Raw genomic sequence first — 12,105 nt, 5'->3', positions numbered from 1 at the left:
CTCCTTTTTCTCGTTACGCCCCATACTTATCATCGAACTAGTAGTTTTGTTCGTTGGTTGACAGAGAAAGCTCCTTCTTTTAAAAAACCAAAACCTGCCCCATAGCTATACTGATATTATTATTATACTCTTCCTTGCTTCTTCCCATGGAGAACAAGAACAACAACAAAGCCATGTCGGAGGGTCCTCTTCATCCACGAATTTTGATCAGCTTTTTGGTCCCAAGGACCCCTCATCTACCTTCTCATCCTCCTCCAGCATCTTCGGCTCCATTTTTCCTCCTCCCTCATCTGCTGTATGCATCCTTTTGCTCAGTTCAGTTTAGAGCTTTTCTGATTATTGTCAAAGCATGTACATAGTACTAGTGGTTGGTTAATGGGTCTAATATGATTCAGTCAAAAACTGTTCTTTTACCCCTAGCTAGTTTTACGGTTTTACCAAGGTCAATGGACATGGCTTCTCCTTTACGGTGACATTATACTTTTTCTGCATAATACACCATAAAGATGATGCTTCTCCAAGTCGTCATATATATTCAGCTACTACATTTTGGTGCTAATCATCTCGATTCCATACTCTATAGTCGTCGAAGTTAGTATAGCTAGCATGCAGCATGCCACTTTTTCGCCACCTTGATGCGAATTATTGACAGCATAGTTCCTTTTAGGACACTTTCTGATTTTATCCATGAGGTATTTGCGTATACATATATAGTCATACACTGAATCTGACACTCTTTTCCACTCAGGTAGGAGGGAGTGACTCGAGAAAGCAAGATCTGGGAAGCAAAAATTATGGAGCAGTAGGTTCGTCCTGAATTATCCTCTAACACCTTTTTATTCCTTTTACGACAAAGACCCATCTGGGTAATTTATAGTAATTAGTTCAGTATGTCTACTGCAATTCATATTGCTATACCTTGTTCAGTCCATCCACACTGTTTGGTCTCAAATGCTGTGTACATAACATAGGGAAGCATATTTATGGGGTTTAGTCTAAAATGTCTGAATTTATTTGGAAATGATCTCATCAGTTGGATTCGTGTCAGGTGGCAAAGGTGAAAGCAGTGGTGGCGTATCTGGCAAGAATTATCAGAATGAGAGTACAATGGAGCCCAGCAACTACTACACCTCATCCATCTACTATGGTGGTCAAGAAAATTATTTCCCAAAATCCAGGACCACTGATTCCCACCATAATGTTGGTTTCTCTCTAATTGTTCTTCTATATATGGTCTCTACATGATAATGTTGACATATAAGGGTATATAAAAATCTATTTTAAAGAAAATCCAATTAATTCACATGGGATTGCTAAGCTATGTAAAAATTCAAATGTGTTAATGCATGTAACTTATAAATAACTAGCTGGTTCTATATGAAGATGATGTAACGCTAATTTCGTTGTTTCAAAGTAAGTCATAAAAGTCAAACACCTTTTTAAGTTTTTATTGTATTTTCCATCAGCATGTGCATCAGCATCCCTAAAATATTATAATAACTTGAAAGTCCACAAATGCAATTATGCCCATATAATTTATTGCATTGACAATATTTTGATTAACCAACCAGATGTAACATTTTGATTTGAAATTTAAATTTAAATTGGCAGGTTAAGAAAGATTCCGATAACGATGATCCCAATGGGAACGATCCAAACAGCGCTTCAAGAGGAAATTGGTGGCAAGGTACAGTAGATCAAGCGATGATCAAAAGCTTTGAAAGAATCTAGAAAGCAAAAGACAAGTATTATTCACTTTCCCGTGCTTTTGCAGGTTCCCTTTATTATTAGCTTAACCCTATATATTACAAGAAAAACCCACCGTCCTGACCAGGTATGCCAACTTCGATTTGCGATTAGCTTCTTGCCATATGAATTTTAACATTTGCCAAATATTTTTTTTCTTTTTTTTCCCAGGATAATGTTGGTAGGGTTATGCAAATAAAACATAGTGCAGCGTGCTACGCAGAACTTTGTCGATACCAAGTACTGTTTTGGAGGTGGGTCCTTAATAGCTACTTTAGGTGGTAATCCACTGATCCAACAGCAGTCAACAGACCTTGATACCATGTTAATAATACATAGTATTCTAGTTTTCTGTCTTTTTCCGGGAAAAAGGTTTCATGTGGGTATAACTAATCTTAACCTGTAGACTTAAAACGCTGTATGTGTACTGCATATACTATGTAGTCCTTTAGAGCTAAGGACATAGAAATTGTAGTAGCTCACTATGGCTAATTTCAAGATTCCCTGTTTTGTGTGTACATACGTGCCTCCCTATATTACATGTTCAGCTGTACTCCAATTATGGAAACAAAACGAATGGCTTCTCAGTTGTTAACTTAGTATATAATGGAGAGATGCATATATTCTCAATGTGCATATATTTATATAATATAAGATTTATAAATCATAAATAGTGTGATTCTCAGACTCTATGCAAATCAAGGATTCATAATCTAACTTGAAATAAAGATTGAAGGGATGAAGACAAATATCTATATGTAAAGATTTGAAGGGGAGAAGACAAAAGTGTATGTAGACACATGCTATGTGGTAGTGCATGTAACTGTCAGTGTGTGGAGGGTAGTGGATGGTAGGGCACAAGGATGAGGCGGAAATGTGTTGAAGTGTACGGGTGAGTGGCTGGGGGAATTACCACTGAATTAGTGTTAAGCAAATTGACAAGTACAAGAGAAAAGAATATGGTAGAATACAAGGACGTTGCGTCTCACTGTTTTGAGATTTGGCCTCTAGTGCATTGGCATTATCATCATCGTTTCGGCCATATGGACCCCCACCCAGAAAAAAAAAAAAGGCATTATTGTAACATCCAGCGATTAATGCCTCTTAAACAAACTAATTAAACTTTTCGCATACTTTCCCAGCTTATTTGCTGTCTCTGGTATCTATCCTTCTCAATTTCAAGTTTAAAAAGCATGCGCTTTCCTGAAGTTTCTGTTTTTTACCCCTTAACTTTATAAAGTAGCATTTGATCTTTATGAACTTTCAATGCTATGCACATGGAGTCCTAAAATTAACCCAAAATACATGTTAAATTTTGTAATACCGCGGACTTCCGATATTATATTTAGACCTCGCCCATAGGCTCCATTGTTGTAATAGAGATATCGATTCAAACAGTTTATGGGCATAAACTAAATGACTCACTTAAAGAAGGATATATTCTTAAATTGTACCTGATTGAGAACTTCAATCGGTACCCAATTTTGCCCATTTCTTCTGCCAATCTTTGATCTCTGCTTACTTCCTTGGTTTTGTTTATTTCATCTGCCAGTTGTCCCTCAATTTCTTTGTTCACCAACATCTTGCCAGAGAGGCGCTAATAATCCGCTTTGATGGACAGAAAAGTTGAAAGAAAACAAATAAAAAGAAAAGAAAAGAAAATGAAGAGAGAGAAAAAATTTAAATATCACTTCTTAAGTTTGGACTTTGGATGTACAGAAGAAAATAAAAAGGAAAAAAAATATCACAATTACCATAATACCTTTTATCTTAAATTATATTATGGCTTATATAATTATCTCCATCAAAATAAATTGAAGGTAAAAATAATATTAATATTAACATTAAAATTCTTATTCTGTCATACTATGGACTACGGAGCTCAACTCACAGGGAAATGCTTTTTTTTTTTTTTGTTGCCCACCCAGTTCACGGAGTTTTGCTCTAACTACATCTGGATCCGACCCGCGTCGCGCACCTGGCTGTGGTGGGTGAGTCTCCTAATAAGGATTTCTGCATACACTGAGACTCGAACTCGAGACCTCGCTTAAGCAGTACCAAGCCGCTTATCACTTGGACCAACTCCTGTTGGTAACACCCAGGGAAATGCTAAAACCACAGGGTGCGATGCTGTGACCTGTGGGTTTGTGGAGCCATTTGGGGCCTCCAGTGAAGCTGTGTGGGAATTTTTTTCCCAATTTTTTTTGGGGGGGGGGTTGTTTTGGTCCTGTTGGGGAGACAAACCTCCTATTTTCGTGTAACATGCTGCGAATTCTTACTTTTTATGTGCTTGGCAGAAAAAAAACATTTAGAAGGTTCATTTTAATAGGTCATGAGGAGCCATTAGTCAATGCTCAAAGAAGTTATACATAGTGATGAAATCTCATAATTCTCAATTTATTAGAATTATAATTGACCAATTCTTAAGTTTCTAATGAAGGACTAGTCAACCAGCATCAGTCAATCCTCCCTCCCGTCTTATAGTACAGTGAACATAAGTTAAAACATAGTTTTTCACAGCTTTTGAACTATAGTCAACATATATATGCTACACTAGATATAACTTGTACACGACAAGTGAACATAATCGGAAATGCTCTTATAAACATTAATCAAAGATTAAATTAATTGAAGTGACATGGTCATATGGAGGAAACTACCAAGGGTCTCTTCTGCCCATTTACAAGGAAATCTTCATTCTTATGATCTCCCTTGTGATGTTCATATTTTTTCCCCTCTTCCCCACCTGTTGGTTGCATTCATTTGCCCCATAAAAATCGTCTAGGTGCATCTGGTCGAATAGCCAGTGATTGTACCCTGCCTCTCTAGGCATCTTGTTTCACAAAAGAAAAACAATCATAGACGAGGCACTAAGCCCTGTAGAAAAGTTATAAAATCTTTCTTTGAAAAAATGCCAGTAAACCTAAGAAATGAAAAGCAAGCTGATTTTTTAGAATCTAAATGCGCCAAAAGTGAACTAGATTGAACAAATTTTAAACTCTAGCTTTTATGTTTGATGAAACGTAGGAGACAACAACTAATATTGCTCCCAGCAACTAGGTGCATATCAAACAAATCCGTCCGCAGCAGTCATCACAAAATTTCAGTATTCTCCAAGCCATAGGAAGACTTGTACGCATCATTCCTACACAAACATAGCATCTCTACAAGGAAACTAGCTTAAACCTTCCTACCTATGTCACCATCCAAAATTGCATGCCTAGTTAAAACAATCTCTTTAACCAGATTTCTGTATGTGAATGGTCTAACAGCTGCTCGCAAAAACAACTCTGGAGGAAGTTTGCTCTTCTTAACCTTTTTCCTCCATGGACCAATCCCAGCATATTTCCACTCATCTGGACTAACCTTCGCCCGCTTGCCTCTCAAGGCAGTTTCATCTCCATCCAATGAATGCTTCTGTTCTTCTCCCTGACCCTCTACTGTCATTGAGTGTTTACTGTATAACTTTGAGGTGAACTCTACACTCTCCTTTGCTAGCCTTTCCATTGCCTCTCCACTACTAAGGGCTTTTCGAAGCTTCTCTTCCCAGCTCACACCATCATCTTCTGTAGATGTATCTTCCTCACCGTCTCCAATATCTTCCATGTCCATAGCTAGATCTTGGCCATCATCGCCACCATCACCATAATCCTCCTCCTCATCATCATCATCCTCATCATCATCCTCAGCAATGCCTTCACCATCAACGCCACCTTCATCATCCTCAATCCAATCTAAGATCTCAGTTTCACCAGAATCATCAACACTCGCATCATCACTGTCATCATCAGGAGCATCGCAGCCCAGCTCCATCTCTTCCAACTTAGCTTTCCACTCCTTTGTATATGGATGTAAAAGCGGAACTGGATGATTCTTCAACAAAAATTCTAGACATTTTGACTTTTTCTCGTCATTCAATTTCTGATACGCATTGACCACATCATCAACAAATGCTTTTTGGTTCACCTTTACAATTTTACACAACCCACCAAAATAAGTACACAATTCAACAGTCCCATCATCATTTTCTAGCTCAAAAAGATAATCACGTTCTGTACTGGGATCGAGAAATGGAATAAGTGCATTAAAAAAGTTATCCTGTGGCTCAAACCTACATTGATACACTGGCCGCTTTACATATATTATATCAGGTCTCATCCATGCTGCACACTGTGTTATCAAAGACCTTGCCTTATTTCCAAGTCTACCCATCAAACTCCACTTATCCAACCTCTGCTTACCAGCTTCAAGGACTACTTCACTAACCAACGTCCACTGCTGCCAGGGTAACTCAGAAAGTCTCCACTTTGGGTGCCTCACGAATACCCAAAAGTACCTCAATCCTTTACTTTTGTCCATCTGCTTCACTCTTTTCCCAAATTCAGAAGCCATTTCAAATTGCTCGATTTTCTCCCATTCCTCATGATCCTTAACTTCATTTATTATTGTCACACGCTCATCAGTAAATCTACCACGAACTGGGTCACCTAGGACAATTCCTCGCCATGAGTAAGGTCCAAATTGGCCATATTTATACCAATCATTTGGGTGACGCAAATTTGGATCATCCTTCTCCATAAATCTGACAAACCGATCATACCCAAGACCAATTTGTTGAAGCTCATCCTCAGAGAAGTTATCAGGATAGTTCCCATGTGGATTTCTCAAGCGATAGAAAAAGGACTCAGCATATTTCTTAGCTCTCTGCCTAGGCTTGCGCCTCAACTGACGGAGGAAATCAGCCTTGCCCTCTGTGCGCCCAGTTGAGGAACCACCAGACTTCTTCTTCCGACCTGCAAAGGACCGAACGTCTCGCTCGCATGCATTATTTCGAGCAGTATATACAGGATTTTGGCTGACAATCGAGGATATAGTTGATTTAGGGTTTTGAGAAAATGAGACAACTACAAAATGTTTTGGTGTTTGGAATTTTAGGCTTGGGGCCTTGCAGAAAGGGTTTGAGAATGGCCTCAGAAAGGAATGTTGGAGGCTAGCCAAGGATGGGATAAGGGGTCTAGGTAAAAGCTCACATCTGATATGGCTGAGATCCATCTTAAAAAGCAATCCCCAGCATCAGCTCTCAAGCTAAACAACCTTCAAAACTATAATGTCAAACATGATTTTAGAACAACATTTCAATCTAAAAACAAGATGCGTCAAATTTTCTGATTAAAAACCAATTAAAGAACAAAAAGATGATCTGGTTTCATGTTAGGGAAGGCAATGGACCAAATTAAAGCCACATTTTCACCACCCACCCCTGCTACGTTCCCCTATAGATTGCCCCACTCCTGTAGGTTTTTCTCATCTTCCCCATGCTCAAACCTGCAGGGATTGTTCTGGCCACACCCACCCCCTCCAAAATTAGAAAATGGCCTATAATTCTTAATAGAGAAAAGTTTTTAAAAAAAATAGAAAAACTCATCTTTGTAACCGCTAGAAAGAGTTTTGTACGCACATTGACTAGCTCTGAGAAATAGAATCATTGAATGGCATATGGAATATGGATACAAAAGAAAGAAGTAATCCTTTGAGCATGAAACCAAATTACACTGACAAATGTACGAATTATCACAACGATTCTAGCCTTTACAATTTTACAACATGACCAGCTAACTTTTTTTTTTTGGGGGGGGGGGGTCCAAAGTCAGAATGCATTACTTCAAGATCACAATAGATTGTTTCTTTTCACCTTGTAGGCTGGGCACGCATTATCCATGGAGAATAATTTTATACATTCAAAGCGCAGCTCCATACATATTTCCAGTATTTACTACGCTTATTCTTGTGAATAGCAGAAGCTAAGCTAGCTCCAAAATTCAGTCAGTTTAGCAGAAACAATTGAAGGAACCAGAGACAAGATGCATAAAAATATATTGATAAACAAAAACGGAAAATGCAGCTTACAACACATTCATGGTACCAACAAAGTTCCTGTTTGCAAGCTCGAAAACGGACAGCATAGACAAACCAACCTTCTCAAAGAGAAGCAAGAAATGGACTTCGCAACAAGAAATGAAAAATGGGGTATTTTAAAGAGCAGCAATTTTATTAGCGAAAGTGTGTAACCATTTTTTTGAATGACAGTTGATGATGTCTCTTCGACGGGGGAGGGGAATAGAGCAGCACATTAAAAAGGGGGGGGGGGGGGGGACACACACACACACACACACACAACAATCAGTAAGAAAGATGAGTGGAAGAGACGAAAAATAAACGGACCTCGCTAGGCGACGGCATAGATGGCGGGATCGGAAGACGAGTTCAGAAAGCAAGCCGTTGATGAAACAAGGGAGGAAAGAAACGAACGTCGATGGGCTATTCTCGCAAAAAGTACGAAACTGGTTTAAAACGAGGGAAGAAGGAGCTAGGTTTTAAGCGAGGAAGGAAAGAAACCAAGGGCTTTTCATGAAGGCGCAGGGGAAGAGGATGGATAGAGTTCCCCGGAGGATGGAGGCAATGAACTCACAGTAAGATAAATCAGTTTTAACGAAACTTAACTATTGAAATGAAGGCAAAATTTTGCCAGATATTTATCCGCAAGTTGTTTTTGGCCAAGAAGAAAAAATTCTTGTCAGGCCATCATTCATCAAAATTTTCATAAACAAACGAGTTCCACATTTTTCATGCAATCAATCTCATCACTCTTTTATTATATTTATTTATATTTGGTAAGAAAATAATCCCTCAATTAAAATTTTTAAATTTTTTAATACAAAATAATTTTATCAAACTAAGTGAAAAAATATTATATATAAAAGATCGGTCCATTACTAAAACCAAAAAAAAAAATTACAAAAGAAACAGAAAAAACAAACAAAGCGGTAAGCAAAACACTTTATGTTCACAATTATTTTACGGTTTAAACCCGAAAGAAAAAAAATATTATCCTTACTTTAGAAAGGATTAACCGGTGCCGCCAGATACCAAATTGTCATTGCACCCAAAGAATTGTCCTCTTTAAATTTTTAATTCTTGGCATATTAAAAGTTTTGATTGCTAAAACTTCAGTTACATAATTGAAACTTGTTACTCGTCTGAGACTAAATTATATCCCGCGTGGTTAATTACTCGGTACAAATGTTAATCTTCACTAAACTCTAAATATTTTGCTGGCAAAAAATCAAACCCTAAATATTCTGCTTCTTACTCCATGATGTGCGTTATATGATCTGCTCTTTCAACAGTACACTAAAGACATAAAACTGAGACATCTTATCTTATCTTACCATCAAATAAACGCAGACCCTAGCAGTTCATTGGTAAGCCTAATCCTTTTCTGTTTGTACTCAGTGTAATACTCACAAAAAAGGTTTGGGGTGTCAAATTGACATCTTCCTTGGAAGGGGATTAAACTGAGTTTGAATGAAGGAGTACCTGGATGGATACGAAGCTATAGTTTTAAAAGTGATTTTCCAACATATAAAATAAAAGTAATTTTACAGAAAAATACTTTTTAAAAGCACTTTATGGTTTTCCAAACACCCTTTAGTTCCATTTTCCTTATGGGCTAAAAGAAAATTTTTCCATTCTTCTCGCTGAAATAATGAAAGCAAATCATTTTCTGTAGAGACAAAATAATGAAGCTTATCCAATATATATGGCTTAAGCTACTTTATTTAAACATGACATAGGACTCCTCCAATATAAAGTGAATTATAATTCACATTCTTCAAGAAATCCGCACCACATATTTTGACATGTTCACAAACATTATTACCCCTTCAAGGCACTTCGTAATCTGCAAAACAAAGAAGAGAAGGAAAATTCAATGATCAGTATTGCCATATATTACTGAGAGGTGGTTTGATATTTCATACAGAAATGAATAAATTGCAATGAAGCATCGCAGACCTCCACACTTATAACCCACAGGACGATCAGCAATACTGCAACGTTTTGGAATTGTGACTGCGATTTCTGGCTTGACCCCAACAATTTTGGCTGTGCTAGAAAGCACAACAGCACAAAGGCAAGCAATTTTCTGGCCTAGTCTCTTTATTTGATTGCAGCACCTCTCAGAAACTGGAGCATTTTCATCCATTGCTGCTGTAACGCAAGGAGCCAGCTTCCAGGCCTCTCTCTCAGGGGAAGATATTCCGCATACACCAGCCCCATAAACTTCACTATGGTTTATGAGGCCAAGAATCACAAGTACTAAAAAAAGAATGTTATTCATTGGAGCTTGAGTTTCCTTAATCCCGCTCATAAAACTTCACTTGACAGCATTTTATAGTCCATAGGATAATAGAAAGGTGCCAACATGTGATGTCTACAATTCTTGGCGGAGCTACCACTAGGGGAAGTGCTCTAATTTATTCCATTACCTACTTCTCCATTAACAGGTTAAGCTTTATCTTGCTATGTTCAGCCAATGATAGCATGCAAAGTTTCCACTAGGATTTTGCCCTTAAGGAAGTGTCAAACAACTACTTTTTATAAGAAGTCAACAGCATATATAAAATTCCATGTATAAGCCACCTCAACCTCTCTGCTTTAAGCCCTCCTATAATCTAAAAAGAATATGCCGCACTGAGCCAGTTTCCGGGTGAGAGTTCTCTTTTTGGCTTGTCAAAGAACTATCATATTAACAAGGTGCAATAAACCAAAGTATTATATCAATTTACCCAAGGACGGTCAGATTCTATTGCTTTCATCTATAAGAAAATGCCTATGATTCCTAGATCTGAACTCGAGGAGCTAAACAAGCCTAAACTCAAGCCATCTAGAAGATACATGGTTTATACACACACACAAATTTTAACAAGTTATATTACTCATAAGCCATGATCAATACAACTCATTTGTCAGACTTCATACAAAGCATGGAACCCACACTTGTTATAAGAGAAACAAAATAAATTACTGGTACTCAGGATGGTAATGAAGACATAAGAGAGTGGATTTTGCTTCCATCACATTTCTAGACAGAAGTACTCAATGGTCACTAATAGCTCTACGAAAACTTATCATAACTAAAGACTGTCTCAAGTCCAAACAGAAGATAATATTTTTGCAATGCATGCTGATATCAAAAGTAGTACGCAAAATAAGATAGTGGAACTCACCTGACAAGAGGTAATACAAAGACAAACAGAGAACAACAAATTTAAAATCCACCATACAGAAAAAACTGGAGTTGTCCAAGACAAAGGAAGCTGGGAGGATTTTGTACTAAACTTTATCACAAGTTGTAAACCAAAGACTGTCCAAACTTTCAGCAGATCATATTTCGGGGCAAAGGCAAACTGTTAAGTGATTAATTAAATTTGACAAAACAGAACTAGGAAACACATTTCAAATCCACTGTATGGATAAAGAGTTGAAAGACTTTTTCTGCTATATAAGAGTTTCAGAATGATGATAAGAGGACTAAAAATCCACATGATTATCTCATTTATAAGAAGGGGAAAAGAAGAGTAATCAGTCACAAATAGCAATTATGTCCATTTGTAATGCTTCACAAATCATGTGAATCAAGGTTATAGGCATAACAGGGGACAAAAAAGAAATTGATGGGCCCCAAATATTCAAGGCCTGATCTAGAGGATCTAGGAAGGGAGGTACATAATAGGAAGGCTATGGTGAAGTTCTTATATAACAGTTTCAGGCAGACTGAACAGGAGACACATCTTACGCTTAGGGTGAGTAGCTTTGGGCAATTCAGTTTCCGAGAGGTTTAAAAGGAGGGAAGAATCAAAGTGCAGGGTAATGGATAAATTCATGAGTGGTCTTGGCGGAAGATCACTAGCATATCATAACACATGCAGTTTAGCACCATTATCTGTTTTTCTACATATTTTTCTTGTTTTCTCTGTAAAGAAAACTCCATCATTCAGATGGTTTGCCTCTGTTTGCTAACCTAATCTTGTATGTCACCTTATTTCTCACATATATTCCAAAGTATTTGTTTGGGTTCTATTGGGTGTAAAATGAAAATACACGCTATTCTTCGATGAGATTTTAAAACTTATGAAGGTCAATCCACCTTCATTTTTCCTCATCCATATTAGTTTACGACAGGTTCCTTCATGCACAAAAACTAGTCAATACCAGTCAGCTTACACACACACAGACACGCACAAATATTACAAAATGAAAATCCCATTGCCTAGCATAGATTTGATGATACCAGATTATCACTTTTGCTTAAGTCAGACTAATATTCTCTAACAGAAACATTAGTTTCCATAAACAGTGTCACAAGAATGTAAACATCCTATTTCTCTATTCACAACGATGAATATTTAGTCTCTGTATTCAAGCGATAGAAATACTCCAAATCTGTAGCTGGGGTCTCAGTTCCAACAATATTAGTCTTAGGTCCAATCCAAATGATTCCTTACCTTATGATAGTTG

At 37.5% G+C, this 12,105-nt stretch overlaps 2 protein-coding genes across 4 annotated transcripts; one reads left to right on the top strand and one right to left on the bottom strand.

Annotated features, from left to right (window-relative positions):
• Window positions 1-64: 64 nt before the first annotated feature.
• LOC114752233 (uncharacterized) lies at window positions 65-2,374 on the top strand (the record flags this gene model as incomplete). Its single annotated transcript, XM_028940959.1, has 6 exons — window positions 65-295; window positions 749-806; window positions 1,049-1,200; window positions 1,612-1,687; window positions 1,775-1,834; window positions 1,918-2,374. Coding segments are annotated over 5 exons (534 nt in total), but the record flags the coding sequence as incomplete, so codon positions are not given.
• A 1,974-nt stretch (window positions 2,375-4,348) lies between these two features.
• Window positions 4,349-10,495, bottom strand: LOC114752231 (uncharacterized). Of its 3 annotated transcripts, none has more exons than XM_028940957.1 (3): window positions 9,601-10,495; window positions 9,434-9,487; window positions 4,349-6,840 (listed from the first exon to the last, which is right to left on the bottom strand). In XM_028940957.1, the coding sequence occupies exon 3, from the start codon at window positions 6,796-6,798 to the stop codon at window positions 4,927-4,929; it is 1,872 nt and encodes a 623-aa protein (XP_028796790.1). In that variant the 5' UTR covers window positions 6,799-6,840; window positions 9,434-9,487; window positions 9,601-10,495; the 3' UTR covers window positions 4,349-4,926. The 3 variants fall into 3 exon arrangements, with proteins under 3 accessions (XP_028796790.1, XP_028796789.1, XP_028796788.1); XM_028940956.1 differs by lacking the exons at window positions 9,434-9,487; window positions 9,601-10,495 and adding exons at window positions 6,924-7,085; window positions 7,969-8,231; XM_028940955.1 differs by lacking the exons at window positions 9,434-9,487; window positions 9,601-10,495 and adding an exon at window positions 7,969-8,231.
• Window positions 10,496-12,105: the final 1,610 nt, after the last annotated feature.

This window comes from Neltuma alba, unplaced genomic scaffold, assembly GCF_004799145.2.
Source record: "Neltuma alba isolate B1F8T4 unplaced genomic scaffold, ASM479914v2 tig00007289_pilon, whole genome shotgun sequence".
NCBI classification, from domain to species: Eukaryota; Viridiplantae; Streptophyta; class Magnoliopsida; order Fabales; family Fabaceae; genus Neltuma; species Neltuma alba.
Note: the sequence above shows the minus strand (reverse complement) of the source record. Positions and strands in the feature narration are given on the sequence as shown.

What these genes read in the sequence shown, in the direction of transcription:
- LOC114752231 (XM_028940957.1), bottom strand. Translation starts at nt 6,798, where the DNA reads ATGGATCTCAGCCATATCAGATGTGAGCTTTTACCTAGACCCCTTATC.